Here is an 18,010-nt window from a genome sequence, read left to right as displayed (position 1 = left end):
CGAATAAGGTAGCTCCAGAGCTCTAAATCCATGATGAATTTCATGATAACATCAGTCACAGAGAATTGACAGCATCACAGTGACTAAATAGATTGAAGGATTGCCTGTATACCTCTTTAAAAACTTCTTACTAACTAGAACTTTATGGTGTTTAGTGGCAGCAGTAAAAGGAACCCACGATGAGGTTGGTAGACACCATGTAATTACAAAAGATATTTTCTAAGGGTTCTAAGGAATAGTCCAACAACGAACAAGAAGTTTGTTTCAAGTGTCTCATGGGAACAACAGATTGAGCAAAAATGTAGGAAAGGACAATAATAAGAACATTTGTGATACTGTTATATGATTTGTGAATGCTGATTTTATAAGAGCTCTTTATCTGCAGATTTGTGAATGTTTGTATGTGTAAAAGATCTGTGTAGGTCAGAATTGCAGGGTCAAATGTTTTGCAGGCTTCAAGGAGATCATGGTCAATCCATGAACTTATGACATGTGTGTTTTGTTGTTGGTTTGGGTTTTTTTGTATAGAAAAGTGTCACACAGCTACCCAGATCCCACACTCATAAACGATTACATCAGCAGTATTATGTGAGGTATTTCCATTAGTGTTTTTAATTGAGAGTATCTCCCAGCCATTTAAATCTACTGCCAGCTGGCTTGCAGAGGGGATGAGACTGATCTGCTGGAGATCTTTCTGAAGACTGACACCTGAAGGCTTCCTGCTGCTGTTGCCCTGCATGCAGGGGTGTGGGGCAGAACTGAACCCCCTTCATGTACCCTGTATCACGCACCACAGCAGAGCCACACGTACCTGTTTGATGAGAGCTGCTGCCTGCAGGCGGCTTTTGCGATCTGCCACCTCATCTTGAAGCTGCTGCCACAACTTCTGCAGGTTGTCTGTCTGCCTCAGGATGTCCACCTGGTGCGCTGGGTTCTTCTGGCTCAGATCCCAGCCCCTCCTCATCACATCTGCACATACGGCCCTGTGGGAGTTGCACTCTGCTTCAAGAGCCTGGCAGAAGGACAGGAGACCTGTGAGCACAACTCACTGCCCACCAGCTGGAGCAAAGAGAGAGTCCTGTTCTCCACTACTGTAATACACATTTCCAAGAGCCCTGTGTTTTATTCATGCCTATGACTTCTCCCTGAGCCCTGAGATGATTGCCTCTGGGCTCCTCACACCCAAGTTACTGTCCCTACTTTTTGCTTTTGATGTGAAGTTTGTTATGCAGTCTTCACTGAAGTAGATACTTGTTTGTCATTCACCACTTCAGCTTATGCCTTCCAGAAGCAACAAATACACAGATACACACAGATGTATATTAAAATTACAGAAGAGGCTCCTGTTTCAGTTTTGTCATGCAAGTTCTCAAATCCACAAGTGTCTTCACTTGTTTACAATGATTCTTTGCTGTAAGAATACAGTAGCTCATATAGCTAAACTGTTTATATTAGCCCACAGCAAGCTCTTAGGGGAAGTGGTAACAGGTTTGTAATATCACACCATGTGATCCATCCTGCCTGCTGATATCCATCTCTTTTTCACCATCTCTTTCTTTCCCCACATCTCTTTTGACCAGGAAAGTGGAGTGGGAAAAACAAAAACTAGTAACATTTTTACCCCTCCCATCCAAAGTGAGCTAAAACCAAGACCAGTGTCTTCATTAGGAGCTGCACTTCTAGTCCAGTATGATGTATATTCCTTCTCCACCCTTTGCTTCCCCTCTTGGGGAAAAATATATACATTTTTTAAAAACTCTAGACAGTGGTCATGACACTTGAGATAATGAGTGGATTGACAGTTTTCTTATAAGTGTCGCACTGACTGAAGCGAAGGATACAGATGTTCTAAAATCTTGCTATAATATAAAGACAAGACACCCCTAGCAAAGTAAGATAACCTTGTGCTTCTGAATAGAGGCTGTAATCTGGCTGACATCTTTCCCTAATGTTGTTGTTCTTGCTAGCTTCCATTTCTCAGAGATCCATGATTCTTCCTCTTTGCAGTCACGGAAGAATTCAAAAAGCTTCAAAGCCTCTTCTAGCTGAGATTTCCTAAAATGGAGAAACAAAACGCGTATCTCAGTCAGAATTAGGATCCCATAGAGACAATGGTAGCATAATCAAAGAAGAATTTAGAAAATCCAAAATCTGAATGCCTCTAACTGCTTTTTTTTTTTTTTTGCCACAGATTAATGTATTCATGGAAGAAGACAAAGGAAACAACATTACATTTCCCTCTTCTTTTAGAAGATTAGGAGATAAACACATGCTATTGAGACTTCACATAAAGCAAGTAAAAATAAATGCTGAAAATGAAGCTATTCTTTAGCTTTGCAAGCAAGTGATCTATTGCAGTCAGCTGCAATCAAGTTACTCAAGTTGCTTGTGTTATGCCTTTATGAATGCAGAAATGAAAAATTTCAAATACTGGGAAGCTGTGTCTTCTGATTAAGGGAGTCACTGATCAGGAAGAACAGAGCCATAAGCACAGCCCTACCGTGACTTGCTCAGAGCTATAAGGTTCTGATACAGCTGACGAAGCATCTGAGCTTTTGCGTAAAGCACTTCTGGTTTGACTGTGCTATCCTTGCTGATTTCGGCTGTTCTCTGGGTGATGTGTGTCAATCTGTCATCATAGGAAGAGATCTGTGAGTCAACCAAGTTGTGCTTCTGCAGCAAATCTACTACTTCCAGGAGCTGCTTCCCACAATCCTGGGAATTCACTAGCACCTGCAAACAAAGTGAGAAACAAAAAGCATTGGCAGAGAGTGCATCCAAGGACTCAGTACAAAGAAATCAGTTTAAAGGTTCTTGTTGACTCTCAGAACTTCTAAACATAAAATAATTATGTCAGCTAGGTAAATTAAAAAAGCTGCCTAATTAGACGAATCATACTTTTCTTTCTGTTTCACAAGCTAATGGAAACAATCAAGAGTTTCTATCCACTTCAGTGCAAGTAATGGTCTCTTCAAATAAGCATCTGTTTTCACACCTAAGTCATTTCTGTTGATAAGCTCCCATGGTCTTAGAATTCACGGGCTCAAGGAACAGCCTGTTGCTGTACACCCACCTGTAGGCAGATTGATTCACAGTCTGTATTTCAAGAATTCTACAACATCCCATTTTATGATATATTCTGACTGCAAAGTTTTTTATTTGAGGAACCTGCCTTTGCTGTCTAAATAACGAAAATAAATAGTTCATAATATTTAATTGGTGCTTGATGAAGTTACCAAGTGCTTGAAAGTCTGTCCTCTATCTAATTGTATCAATTTTGTAGGATATTATCTTTCCTTACCAATCTTTTCCCATATCCTCAGGCTACCATGGTTCCAACCACATTATTACCACTAGGCATTCTTTGCTGACTAACACAAGGACAGAGATATTCAAAACTTACAGATAGCTCTTATCTTTAATTTGAAATTCACAATTTGATAGAGACTCTTCCAACTTGGGTACAAGCCAACCTGTAGTCATAAGGATTTTTCTGTCTTTCAATAAGACAAGGCAAGACCAAAGGAAGTATATATACTTTCTGCCATTACAGAATCAATATGAAACCAGTTATTTCCTATGCTAGAGGGAAGACCTGCACTCTGACATGATTGTAACATCTGGGAATTCTTGTTAACAGCAATCACTGTGCATTTACAGTGGAACTTTTCTCTCACAAGCTTAGACACCTGAAAGAAATACATATATCTGAGCTAGTCCCCACCTGTATAGTCCCTGGAGGTACTTCCTGAAGGTAATTCAGAAGAATTATGTGGCATGGGAACAGGAGGCTCTTTTATTCCATTTCTGCTTTCACTATTCTAAATTCAGTGAGAATATTTTTTGTCTTTATTTTACTATATAAGTTGAACCTGTAGTGCACCCCCTGTAACACCGTATCTGGCTTTCTGATTAGGGAGAGCCCCTGTAGCAAAGCCATTTTTTTCTCATCTAGTTACCTGCAATGCACGTTTAGGCATCTAAGTAAAAACAGTGCATTTTTTTTCTATAGCTGATAGACTTATCTTCTGTTGGCACCTGGCAGTCCCTGGAACATGGTGGGGTTTTAGGCAGTGCAAGCTGTGTGCCTGTGGAGAGGGCTCAGTACCTGCAGCTCTTTCAGCTCCTCTGTAATGGCATCAATATCCCTCAGGAGGCCCAGAATTTCCTGCATTGTACCCAGGGAATGTTGTCGTCTCTGCAGCTGATCCAGAAGATCCTGCCATTGCTTTGAAATGCTGTTTTGCCTACAAAGGAAGGGAAAGAAATTACCAATTTGGAACAAAGACTTTGGGCAGCACTGGAAGATTTTCAGTGCTCACAGCCTTAGAGGAGCTAAATGAACACATGCAACTCCTACCACTAGTGCAAGAGGACAGGCCACAATTACAAAATAGGTCAAAGCAATGTTTTCTTCCACCACACCACAGAATTTCAGCTAATTTTGACCCCCACCACTGTACAGTATCACAACGCCACTCACTTCTTCACAATTTGATCTTTGCCATGATAGTTCTCCTGTCTGATGACTGTGGCCATTTCATCCAAAGCTGTGAAGCGTTCCTTCCTGGGCAGTACATCTGCCACAATGGCTTCCAGCTTCTTACTGGCAGCCTCCATCCTGTCTGCACTCTCTGGCCAGAAGTCCTGCTTCCCAATCACTTTCCTCATGTCTTCCAAGTAGGACTCACGCAGGGCTGCCTTCTTCAGGAACCTCTGAGCTAGCTGTTCCAGCCTTTCTAGCCTCAGCATCTCCTTCTGCAGGGCTTTCCCTCGATTGTGCTCTGACTTTTCCAGGATTATCCACTGCTTTTCCACATCCTGCAGTGTCTTTCCCTCTGGGGGCAAGTATGGCCATTGGTTGTTGGCTCTCTGCTTGGTCCTAATGTTAAAGAGATGAGCTTCAATCATGCCCTTCTCTTGATATTTGGGGGGTTTCTCCACAGTCCGGAAGGTCTTGAAGTTGGCCATGAGCAGCCACATTTCCTGAAGATTGTTTGGGAAATGACGGTCATCCAGTTCTATCACCTTCTGTTTAATCCATTTCAGGAGGTCAGAGACCATCTGCTCATATAGAAGCTTCAAATCATCTATCTCCTTCAGGAAGAACACGATCTGTGATGGGAATACGAAGTTACAAGCCACATAAGAAGCAGAATGAAGCAAAGTGGGTGAATAGAAAACAACATCTTCATAAACCAAGCTTAGGATTCAAATAGTTGAATATGTGTCAGGAAAACAGTATTTAACAAGCAAGTTGCCACAGTTATCACATTTTTATACCAATGTGGTGGTAGCTGTCACATCTGAGGCCACGTGAAATCCTAGACTAACCTTCCATAAAACACAGATAAATAAATATTATTTAATGCCTTGTTTCAATTTTTAAGAAAAGGTTAAACTTTGGAATAAACTTTTTCCAACTTTGTTGGAATAAACAGCATGCACGTGGAGACTGTCAGCAGTTCCTGTGTGGGCTGACTAGAAAGCAAGAATCCCAGACTGAGGGTTCAGATTTCTTTTTGACAATGAAAGGAACACAGATTTTTTTTTTTCCCAGTCTCATTCCTAAAACTGAAACAGTTAAAACCCATTTAATATGTAATTACACCCTCTCAGCTTCACCATGGTTAAGCTGTAGGAGACCAACTGACAAGATCCTGGTTCTCTCACATGCCCACAGCAGACTGTGGTCAAACAGTCCCTTCTCAATCTCTTCTGTTGGAGCTGTTTTTCCTTATATAAATTATTAGAGAATGTCTCGTAGCCAAACAGGGGTTTGGTAAGGATGTTAACTCTGATTCAGTACTAATTTTCGAAGTCCAGGAGATTTACCTGTTTCATTTCCGGCCTGACCTGCCTTTATTTCAAGTTCAGGTAAACACCGGAGCAAATATTTAGAATGAGATCCATAATTAAATTAAAAGTGTTAGAATGAAATCACCCTTTCTTTCCATTTTACATTTTTTTTTCATCTTTGTCTTTTTACTTTACATTACACTTCTTTTCCTCACCCTAACTTAGTAGCCCTCCTGCAGGTGTCAGGTTTAACGCTGAACAACATTCAGCTTCTGTCATTCCCCTGAGCCCGTCTGCTCCAGCCAGGCAGATTAGTGAGAGACGTGACACTGAGCAAAGCCCCAGTCCCTGCAAGTGGTAATCTGCTTTTACCTACCAGAAAGTGCACTTGGCAATGAATAAGTGTCACCGTGTTGGAAGAGGAGTAAAACAGCACCAACCTTTAGTGCAGGAAAAGCAGCCCGTGACATCAGGGCTCCCTTCTGTATTTTCTGCCATCGTACCCAGTTCTCGCTGAAAGATCCTAGCAAATGCATAGTCACCTCACATGGGAGGGGGAAAGGAGACTGACCTCCCCGAGCTGATTCTCTCTGCCACCCTGGTCACACAGTCTGAATTCAAAGGCTTCCTTGGCACATTCAGGCTTCCCTCCTCAATCCTATTAGTAAATTCAGAGCTGCCTATTTGAGGGGACTAAGGACATGAAGAGATTAACATCTGTTTCATTCTCCTTCTGAATGTGTGTGTCAAATATACAGGAGGACAGGATTGTAACATTACAGAGAGGCTAAAAATAGGGAAGGAGGCAGAGAGAGAAAAAGAAGCAGGTAAGTATAGAGAGAGAAAAGAAAAAAATACTCTTTCTGTTTGTTGTTGTTGTTGGTTGATTGTTTTTTGAGGGGGGGCTTGTTTGTTTGTGTTTTGTTTGTTTGTTTTCATAATACAATACAATACAATTTGATCCCTATAGTTCCTCTAATACATCTGTGGTGATTCAAGGACTATTTCAGGTTTATCAGAAGAAAAAAAAGTCTCGTGGCCAAAATCCAGAGGTTCATGTGTAGACCAGTCAAATCCTACTGCCCACTGTCCTCACTGAGGGCCAGTCTTTAACAGAACTCCAAGTCCTGCTATCAGTTAACACTTCTCTTCAAAAAACACCACTGTTAATGATACATGTTTTGGGATCATCTTGTTCTGGTCCCAGACCACTTTGGTATCTGGGCAAGCCCTGCTCTGCAAAAGCTTTTCACCTTGTTGCCACCAGGGAAGTCTTAGTTTGGATTCTCGTGCCTCCCATTCAGCAATATATTCCCCCTCTCAACTGCACAGGCAGTTCTCAGAGTCCAGATGTTCATGTAGGACCCATGTGGATGTGCAGGCTTTCTGCAGGCTGCTTGGTTTGTATTTTTGACAAAACCAGAATATTCTGAATGCAGAAATGAAATTCTCTCTAAGGAAAGTGGTCTTCGGTGGAACAACCACAAAATTCCTTCAGTTTTCCATCAACAGGTTGCAAGTAGTTTTTAATATAATTCCTGGTCATATGTGAGACAAAATGTGAGAACTGAAAACAAATAGCTTTGAGTTTTGTGGTTTTTTGGTCTGTTTTTTGTTTGTTTGTTTGTTTTGTTTTTGTTTTGTTTTTTCTTTTTCTTCATTTTATACCAGACTATAGAGTTAGACAGGATAAGAATTTTCACAGGAAATAAACATCCGGAGTAGTTTTATAGAATAAGGGATCACCTTTCCTATTAAAACAGAAAATTGCTGACTAGGTCTGCTTTTGCCTAGGGGTAATCTTTCCAAGATTAACGACATCTGTATGCCTCAAGCTGCCTTGGAGCCACATCAGTTCTCAAACAGAAACTGTGAAGTCAAAAAGGGATTCATTTTCAGTGAGACAAATTCAATCCCCTTTAGAGCTCAGAGAGCCTATAGACACTTCTCGAGATTCAAGTGACGATAAAAGGTCTTTCAAATGGCTGTACCATTTGATTCAGTTCAAATGGTCCTGAAGTTGAACTTGCACCAAAAAAAGCCCCCCCAAAACAAATAAAAACATTCCCAAAATGAATTTAGTTGTAGGTATTGAACTTTTGACTTCTGAAGACAGCAATGCACTCACTTTGTTAAGTCGCTTTTGTATTGTCTGGCCTTGTTTCAGTCTGGAGAAGTAGTGGTAATAGAGTGACACATAAGTCATGATGGATCTCTCATCTGGGTAGGGTACTGCCACATCCTCAGCATCAAGCAGTTTGCTGATTCCTAGCTCTTTCTCAGCAATGTCAAAGGCATTGTTCAGGTTTTTGATGGGCTGGTCCTGCCGCAGTGAGCTGTAGTGGATAAGATCAGGCCTGGACAAAGAGAAGAACAGGGCGTGGTTGGGAAGAAAGATTTATGTTCGTCATAAGTTATTTCAGATTATAAACCATAAACTGTTTATTAGGCTATGGAATGTGACATTAACACTGAAATTACTCTATCTGACCCTGAGCCTCATTCAAGAGCATCACCCCTTAAGTATGTAAGAGGGAGAAAATTGTCCCTTATGAAAATGAACTCCCAGCAAATCTCTGCCCTTCACTTATTCGTCCTCTTCACTGATGAGTGAGGCCACATCTGGAGTACTGTGCCCAGTTGTGGGCTCCCCAGCTCAAGAAAGAGGTCCCTTCCAACCCCAACCATTCTGTGACTCTGTGAAAACCAAAGCCCAATAGAGAGGCAATTCTGAAAAGGGACGTGACTCCCAGCTGGGGAAGCTACAGGATCCCACCATGATTTCCTGCCAGAAAATATAGTAGAACTGTTAATAGGAGAAATGTTCAAGGTTCTTCCAGGTGGTTTCTCTCTCCTGCCTTAGGCTGTTTTGTTCAGATGTGTGGTGTTCCCTTGGAAATTCAATTTTATGCCCAACAAAAGGACCTACCAAACAGGAGCTTTTGGTTCTTCATTCCTCAGAGAAAAAATATCCATTTAAGAGAGGAGAGTCTTCAGTGAAAAGGGGCAAAGAGAGAATGCAACAGTTTCTTGACAAATACTTGTAATTCACACCGTGGAGTAACTTGTGCTGGAGCTAGAACTCCTCCTGAACTGATCCATCAGATATTACCTGTGAGCATGTATGAGTGCGTTGAAGGCCAGTCCATCAGTCCAGCTTTTGGAGAAGTCCTTCACATTCACATTGGAATAGCTGGCAGTTTTATGCTGACACCAGAGTAGTAAGGCTTCATTGGCAAATAGAACATCAGCTCTGCCTCCAAATTCTTCCTGTGAAGAGAGCAGGGAAAAGAAAAATCAGTGTGAACAATATATGCAAGCAGCATCAGTGAGTTTATGCTTAAGTTCCCAGAGATCATTTTGCATAACTTCTGCCCTGTTCAAAAAACCCCTCAAAACCATGACTTGCAGACTGTATTTGCTATGAAGGTAGGATAATTTAACATGAAAGTAGAAGTTTTCTATTAAAGTAAAACTGAACTCAGAAATTATAACATGAAATGCAGGTGATAGAAAGTTTTTGAAGTGTTTCTCTACTGCAAGGTTTATAGAAATCAAGTCAAAAGCAAGACTCAGCTTTTTTGCTTTCTTACCAATGAACTAGAATTCAGAAACAAAATATAATGTATCCAGGTCTAATGTTAGAAATTATCAATTGATTCCATAATACCTTCACAGGATCTTATCTTTCATCTATTTAGAGTACATGTTAAATCATTTAAAAAGTAATAGTTTTCTTCAGAGAAAGAACAGCATGCAGTCCAAATCTAGAGAGAACTGTCATCAGAGAAATTATTTCTGGAGTCAAAAGCCAGTAAAATATTTGTAGAAGACTGTGAAGAACATGCATATCCTACCTATCTACAAGTTACTGTTTTCTATCTCTTTGAGAAACTATAAAATGGATTCAATTGCTTTTAGAAATTGCTGGCTGAAATGGTCCTTGCTGGTGTGAAACTCTACAAAATCTCTGAAGTACTCTTATCAGGCAAAAAGACAGAGACGCTGTTTTACCTTATCAAGTTTGATAGATGAAATCTGAAATCGAAGTATAATGATCCAAATAAGTCCCAGGATTAAGGTTCTGTCACCATCTACGATATTCTCAGGACCGATCACTTTTACTTGTACCTGCTAATAAACCAATATCCATTCAGCATAAAAGTACACCTGTCCAGCTCTCTGAAGGAGATATCTGTGTAACAAGCTGTTATTGAGGAGGTTGTTCTGGCTATTTTCTTAGGGAAATAGGTTTAATGTGATGTCTGCATTTGTATGTATAACTGTGATCTCCCATGTTAGCGAGCGATAGGATGAGAGGAAATGGCCTCTAATTGTGCCAGGGGAGATTTAGATTGGATATTAGGAAAAAATTCTTCATGCAAAGGGTTGTCAGGCATTGGAACAGGCTGCCCAGGGAAGTGGTTGAGTCACCATCCCTGGAGGTGTTTAAAAGACGCATAGACAAGGTTCTCACGGACGTAGTTTAGCGCCAGTGTTAGTATAATGGTTGGACTCGATGATCTTGAGGTTCTCTTCCAACCAAAATCATTCTATGTTTCTGTGTTCATACTCTAGCTCACATGTGCACCAAGGATGAGTTTCAGCAAAAGCCTGGCAAAGGGGCGGTGGTCTCCAGGATTTGAAGTTTCTACAAAGGTTTTGAAAGCTGGTGTTTAAGGAGAGGAAAGAAACAGAATTCAGTGCTCCTTTCCTCCAAAGGAATGACGTCATGGTAAACTCAGAGACCATTTCCTCTGCCTGGTCTCCAGCTAGCTCGTCAGTATATAGTTCTTGCGGTCACCAAACAGCACAAACCTCTTGCTAAACAAGCCACGGCTGCCTTTTCTACTATTACCTGGGCAGCAAGTAGGGTTGTAGTTCATGCCAACAAGGTTACACCTCATCAAGAAGTCTGAGCACGCTATATTGGCACTTGCTATCTGTATGATCCCCTCCCTGGAGGCTGGACTCATGTGGCAAGTGATGGTCGGCTGGTCCAGCTGGCAGAGCCTGGGTGTGCACATACCACTGGGCTTTACACAGCGTGTGCCCTCAGCAGGCATGTGTCTGCTGCAGCCCCGTGCTATAATGCATTTGTTTTGTAACTAGCAAAAATCCAGGCATTGTATACTTTCCCAAATCTCCTGCTGTGAAACCCCTCTGCTTCTCTGGAATTCATAGCAGAGTTTTGTGTGATGATTTTCCAGAGAGGTCTACAATAAATTGTTTGCTTGGAAAAGAAAAAAAATGACATACTAACTTGTAGATGAAATGAGGATACACAACTGAATAAAACCACTGCAATGACTTGCTGAAACTGTTAGAATGAGAGCTCTAAAATCTCCATTTTTATACCAGGTAGCTTCACCTTTGCCTAATGATGTTTGCTGTCCCCCAATACCTGGGAAAACATAACTTCTGGAAAGATGTACAAATGCAGTACACTTTCAGCTGGGTGTGACTCATTTTGGGGGAACATTGGCTGTTTATAAGTCATGTTACTCAAGTAACAAAGAAATTTAAATCTGATAGATGTATTTTTTTTTCTTTTAATCAAACCCCTGGCCTGTCTTCAAAGACTATCTTATTGTGTATTACAGGGCAAATCATAAAGAGCATAATACTATAATAAGTAAGTATCATATACAAGCTATTGTGATCTCTAATATCAATATTATCTTACCTTGGATTTCAGAAATGTGATGGCTTTGCTGTTGTTCTCTAGAAAATGCACTCTCATCTTTCCCCGGTTTGGTTTGGGCAAAGCCTCTCCAGAGAGCAGCTCCAGGAGTTGCATGAGAGAGATGCCATCCTTCAAGTCTGTGTAAATATCTTGTATCTCAACCTCTACCTGTGAAGACCAGTCAGAAAATACAGACTCTGGCTGAACATCTGTCCCACAGAACACTCTACTTCTAATACTAAAGAAACAACGCATTCTTGCTGTTTCACTGAGTCTTCTGTGTGACAGCGCACGTCTAGTGAAAAGTGATGAACCTTAATTCACCAAAAATGGATTTGCAGAAGAACTGATATGATTTATGAAAGTAGGCTGTCGGGGGAAAAAAAACAAGAAAAAAAGAAAAAGAAAAAGAAAAAAAAAAGAAAAATAAAAAGTTCACAACTGAGCAAATAAAGAAAAGAGCAGATATGGAAAAATATAGTAAAACCCCCAGTATTTTCAAAATCAAACGTTTTGGAAGTGCTGACATTTTTTATTTAAATTAATCTTTTCAACTTTTTATTCTAAGCAACTTATTTCATTTAAAAATTGAGCTGATAATCCCATTCAATGACTTATTTTTTACTGCAGTCTCAAAAAAGTCTGTTATATTCTGCTTAGACCTCCACTACCACTCAAAGTCTCCATATTTTTAGCCAGAGTCTCATAAGATTAGGATCTTTTACAAAAACATATTTCATTGCTGCCAGTAGTGAGGTCACCCATTGCTTAGGTGATACAACATGACATAGTGTGTACTCTAACCTAACAAGAACTTGCCTTGGGCGTTTCCTTTTGGCCTCATGCCACTAGCCAGACAGAAGTGACATTAAAACCATATCACACACTCAACAATAAATTACTGTGATTCTGAAATCACAGTAAATAATCTTTTGTCTTCAGAAAAAAAAAAAAAATCTGAAGTAAGAGGTTTTAATTCAGAGAATAGTTACATGTGCAGGGAAAAAAGCACAAGTAACTGACACTTTTTCATTCCTCACTGATTATTGATCAGTTTAACAGATCTTTTCTTCAGAGAAAGAAGAAAACACTGAAAATGTAAAAGCAACTCAGAGAGACCTTAAGTCTGTACTGTGTGTGGAACAAGAATTTACAACTTTCTCTGACTGATTATCTCCATAAAAACCTCCCTATTTAGTTGCCAGCTTTATTTCTTTGTGCGTATTAAATAAACTTAAAATTCTGCCTATGGCATATTACCATAAATAAGTTAAAGCTGTTATATTCTGTGACACTTCTATAACTGAAGAATAGTTACATTTAAAAATGTAAAGAGACAGGCTTCGTATATCTAGTTTATGCCCCACCCAGCAATACTTTTAATAGCTTTGTTGCATCATTCTTCTCATAAAGCTACCAATCACAGACTGCTTAACAAATTAAATCCAATAGCATCCTTAGTGCTAGACTTGAAGTAATCAACAGTGCAACTAAGAATACTGCAGTGTCTGTAGTATGAGCCAATCACATTAAAGTATGTGTTGAAAAGCTGAGACTACATTGCTGAGAAGACTTAGATAAGCTGTCAGTCTCTGCACCGTTTCTTACCATATATGGTTTGGAAAGCTCTTGCAGGGTTTTCCCCCACACTTTTATGATACATGAACCAGTACTGTTCAGGAAGTTAGAAATGACATTTCAATCTTTGAACTTGAAGCTGCTTTTAAAATGAGAAAATATATATCTTGATCTGTAGCTAAACAGACATAATTTCATACAACATATAAACCTAACTTTCTGCAGGTAGCAAAATGAGAATGTGTTTTGCAGTTCTTCACTCATGGTAAGAAAAACAAATTTAAAGGTTTGTTGTGCTGTGAGGCTGCCTTTGCACCAATCTTAAAACATTAAAACATTACACTGAAAAAAATGCATCTAGTAGTGAAACATCATATAATAGTGATGAGCTAAAATGGATCCAAGAGGCCTGGTCCTGCTTGGTGCCACCACAGTCCATTTTCATTAATATAAACTACAGATTCTAGAAAATGAAATTGGTTTTGAATGCTCTAATTGCTTACAGTGACACAGATACATCACTTGTCCCTGAAATGAGTTTATCTACAGGAAGTCTGGAGACTTTTGGAATATGTTGTAGTTACCCTGGACACACAAATCAACTGTACACCAGCTCTGAAGCTTTTTGGAAGTCTGAGACTTACTGAAAACAAACTGGTCTGTACTTGCATGGTAGTACATCTGCAATTGCTAGAACTAAGACAGATTTTCAGAGCTGTTGAGCAGCAGCTCAAACTGGACTGATCAGGCAAAGCAAAAGGTCTTAAATTTTGGCCTGGCAATTAAGAATTGAGCATTGTTTGGGGAAATCCAGGCTTTCGCAGATACTTTACTTATAGGAAAAATAAAAGCAAATAAAGATCTTCCTCTGAGATGATAACCAAAATACAGTGGACATCACAATACAGCTTACAAAAGTGAACCCTGATTGCAGGGAAGACTGGTAACATGGATGTGAGGTAAAAGATACAGACTAGAGCACTCTGGTTAGTCAAAGCCTTCCTTGCTTGCACATGTGTGTAATGACAACACTCTGGAAAAATATGTGAAAAATAACATAAAAAAAAAGAAAGAATACAGTGGGTGAAATAATTTTTAAAAAAACCAAAACAAACCAGAAAAAAATCCCCAAATTGAAGGAGCTACCTACATTATTCCTGAAGAAGACATTGTTCATCCAGTTGGTGAAGGTTTTTTTTTGCATGGACATACGCTGCTCCTGCAGCTTTTTGATATGATCTTTTTCATATTCTGTACCCATGGTCACCTAGGGAGTCAGAATATCCAGTGAGGTAATAAGTGCTTAAGAGATCTGCCTGGTCAGCTATAAAAAACAATAACATGCCCAGTGTATGCAGGGAACCCAGCCCCAACGGATACAAGATTCAATACCACGCCCAGTATAATACCTTAATTTCCTTTAGTTTGTACTTTGCACTTCCATTTCACTCAACCTTATTCTAAGCTTACTTGAGTTCCCCCTTTTAAAACGTCCCTCTAGTTTAAGGACAAAAACGTGACATGTATCTATGCAACTTTACTTTCTTTCAGTTTCCCCCCAGTCACTTAATCCCATGAGAGGCACCATGATCTGAAAGGCATCAATAATTTCTTTGGGTGTGCTGGAAGCACATGACAGAGAACTGATCTTAGACCTTGTCAGAAAGAGGGATCTGCAAATCCCTTCCAATGGTGCGCTTGAAAGTCTGCTGTGTTCTCTGAGGACTGATTGAAATGTTGCTGTTGGCTTTCAGACCACAGCATTTCCAACAGAAACCAATTAGCTGCTTAGAAAGCAAATGGAATGAACTTGCTTCTCTCCTCTCGTGAGTTCACTTTTTGCATGTTTATCACTGTAAGGATGGTGACACAGGTTCGTAATCACACAGACAAGGTCCTAAGCAGTGAGTCGGGAAGCGTTATTCCTCTTCCCCAGGCTGCCATAGACTTATCCACCTCATTCATATCAGTGAAAAATCACAGCACCCAAGCTGGGCATTCAGGAAGATTAGAAAGGAGTCCCCCCTTTAGAGTCTATGACTCTATGAACTGGATTTCAGCTCAGCTGAACAATGCTTTTGCAGTCATTTGGCTTATGGTGTATATCTGTAAAAGCAGTGATCTTGCTGTTGTGAAGGCAAGAGAATCACTTAAAAACAAAACAAACAAAAAAACCCCCACAGTGTAAAATCCATAGCTACAGATATATCTAGTGACTAGAAAACATCAGCTTGGACTACTGCCACCATTATACGTATTACCTGGATATCAGCCTAGCTGTGAAACCAAGAAACCTGTTGTAAAGGTGGAAGAGGAGAGAGGTGTCTGCTGCTGTCAACCCACTGCAAAGAGAGAAGGGAATTAAAAAGTAAAACCTCTGACAAACTGCGGAGGTGTGGAGCTGTATAACCTGCTTCCCAAATACTCTGTGTCCATTTTACGGAGGCCCAGTTCTGAGTTATTCTGGCCTTTTAATTCATAAAACATAAAATACTGAAAAAAAAAAATTATCTGGGCCTAGTATGAGAAGACATCAGCAACAGGAAACTAGCAACACCAAGCCACTGCAAATGGGAAGTTGCTTGCCTGACAGTTTTCTGTGCTCTAGTAAATACAAAGAGTTCTGACATTTTACAAGATAAAAAGGTGTTGGAAGTGCAGAAGCGGTGCTCAGCTTCTACAGAACCGGGGCAACATTGAAGCCTGACAGCTCAGCAACACCACAGGGAAGGATCACAACCATAGATGAAAGCCTTATGAAAGGAACAATTTACAAAGTTTGAAACAGAACTATAGAGAAGAGCTTCACAATATTTTCTGATCTTTGGTTAGTTCAGCACTGCCTACTGTCTCCATCTGGAGAGCAGATATTCAAAGAATGGCCTTTCCCTGCCAGAGCATTGATATTAACTCATTCCCATGTAATAAACCCATATAGGTAGCCCATATCATAATGCCATTTCTAAATTTGCCATACGGTTCTCAAAATGTCTGTGGGCTTCTTTTTTTTAAAAGGGGTGTTATTCCAGCATTGCAGCCACCCTGAACTATGACTGAATTGATTTAAGTGCAAAGAAAGCTTATTTGTTGAGCTACTGCCTCACGCAACAGTTCACCTGTTTTATTAATTTAAGTTAGAAATCCTCCCTGCATTGGTAGATGATTGCCTGAAGACCGATGCGTAATGGATAATCTGAATTTGCAGAATGCAAAGGCAGTGCAAAGGGTCAAATCTGGCTGTAACAATACATTACAGAAAAAAAAAAGATCAAATAATAACATTTCCAAAAAATTTACTTACTCAGGTGTGGAGGAACTCCTTTCTGATGTTCAGCAGTTGGTCATTCTGGAGAATGATTTCCAGTTGTAGATCCACTCCTATTCCTACGTTTGGCTTGGTGTTTTCATGCAAAGCGACCTTTGAATTCAGGAACAGAGACCAAGTATTTATGATCTACCTATCAACCTTTCATCTGATCTGAAGGAAATAACCCATCAGAACACAATGAGTAAAGGTTATCGCAGGCCTAGTCCAATTGTTACACTCAAAAATAACGTATGAATGGCACCAAAATTGCTATAAAGCAGTGAAAATAGTCATCCACCATGCTGATGCTGTGGTAAAGAACATCTTTCACAATTGCACTAAAGGCTCTGGTTGATGATAGGCTGCTCTTCTAAAGGAATTCTTACCTGAGAAATCGAACCTAACAATGGAGTCTGAAAATGAAAGCACAGCAAAGGGTACAAAGATCAGGGCAATTCTTAAGTGGTTAAATTGAGATAGAGCAAATGAGAAAGAGAAATTCTTAAGTGTTAGGAATTTGCCAGTCACTGCTTTGAGGAAGCTCATGTGCAGAGATGCCTGCTGCTGGCAGGGCAAACTGGGATCAAGCTGGCAGTGACAGCTGCTTCTGAAGTTTACTATTGATGGACTTCTCGTTAATAACAAAAGGAAAAATAATTCTGGTAACTTATATAGCTGTGAGTCCTTTTTGTCACTTACAAGGTCACACAAGCACAGAACACATTGACCCAGCACGATTGCTGGGAACCAGAGGGTCGCAGCTGGGAATCACTGCTAGAAAACAGGGAGCCATCTAAAATCAGAAGCTGTAAGTGAAGATACCTCACTCAGAGATGAGGTAAGGGAATAGCAGTCTTTTCCCTCTGGCAAGTGTAGTTAGCATCCAAAAGCGAAGGGAGGAAACACGTGAGAAAAAATGAACAACCCCCAAAACTCAGTACAGATAAAACTTGATCAAAAAAGTCTGTATCTTCACGCATACCCTAGAGAAATATCATACATAGTGTCATGTAAGACAGGTAAAAAAGAAAAAAAAATGAATATGTATTACTCAAAATATTCCATCTAAATTCCTGGACTTGTGTTCACCAGCCAACTAATACAATGTAATTCTCAATGATAATTAAATGGGAATAGGATGACAGGAGGAAAGGGATATAAATTCAGCAACCGTTTACATCTCTTCTGTAAGCTCATTGCCTGTGGTTAGTCCACTCTTCTCTTTTCTGTCTTGCTTTTAGTTATACCTGCATTCTTTTAAAGGCAGGATTATAGGCTGTTGGCTTAAATCTGTACAGGGTGGCTAGACTGTGCATATTGAGAAAATGTCTTTGCTCCTATCAAATAGAAGGTAGAGGACCAGCAGGTGAATTGGCCCTGGATGTACGCATTTCTCCCTATTGCAAGTTAATTATTATCTAAATGATTAAATGTGTTAAACACTGGCTTTGCTTTTTATGACGATATAACGCAATCGAAGACCTGGCATAAAATTTCAGTAACTCCCAAATATCTGTCTCCATTTATAGTATCTATCTACAGCTCAAGGTTAAAATGGTGGACATCTATGTGACACTGATAAATAAAGCCATTTCCTCAGCTATTTATATCCTAGCAAGGTAAGAGGAAGAGCACAACAA

At 40.0% G+C, this 18,010-nt stretch overlaps 1 protein-coding gene across 1 annotated transcript in view; it reads right to left on the bottom strand.

Moving 5' to 3' along the window:
• The window catches only part of SPTBN5 (spectrin beta, non-erythrocytic 5), a 97,017-nt gene extending 82,535 nt beyond the window's left edge, over positions 1–14,482 (bottom strand). Inside the window, exons 1-10 of the mRNA XM_080344709.1 lie at positions 14,210–14,482; positions 11,486–11,649; positions 9,814–9,933; positions 8,912–9,069; positions 7,928–8,156; positions 4,484–5,115; positions 4,109–4,247; positions 2,501–2,733; positions 1,902–2,055; positions 812–1,012 (exon numbers count right to left, since the gene is read on the bottom strand). Of these exons, the coding sequence (XP_080200835.1) occupies positions 812–1,012; positions 1,902–2,055; positions 2,501–2,733; positions 4,109–4,247; positions 4,484–5,115; positions 7,928–8,156; positions 8,912–9,069; positions 9,814–9,933; positions 11,486–11,649; positions 14,210–14,324 (2,145 nt within the window). The 5' untranslated portion in view covers positions 14,325–14,482. The remainder of the gene's footprint in view (positions 1–811; positions 1,013–1,901; positions 2,056–2,500; positions 2,734–4,108; positions 4,248–4,483; positions 5,116–7,927; positions 8,157–8,911; positions 9,070–9,813; positions 9,934–11,485; positions 11,650–14,209) is intronic.
• Between the last annotated feature and the right edge of the window lie 3,528 nt (positions 14,483–18,010).

The sequence above is a fragment of the Nesoenas mayeri genome (genome assembly GCF_963082525.1).
Source record: "Nesoenas mayeri genome assembly, chromosome: 5".
In the NCBI taxonomy this organism is placed as follows: Eukaryota; Metazoa; Chordata; class Aves; order Columbiformes; family Columbidae; genus Nesoenas; species Nesoenas mayeri.
This window is presented reverse-complemented; position numbering and strand designations above follow the sequence as displayed.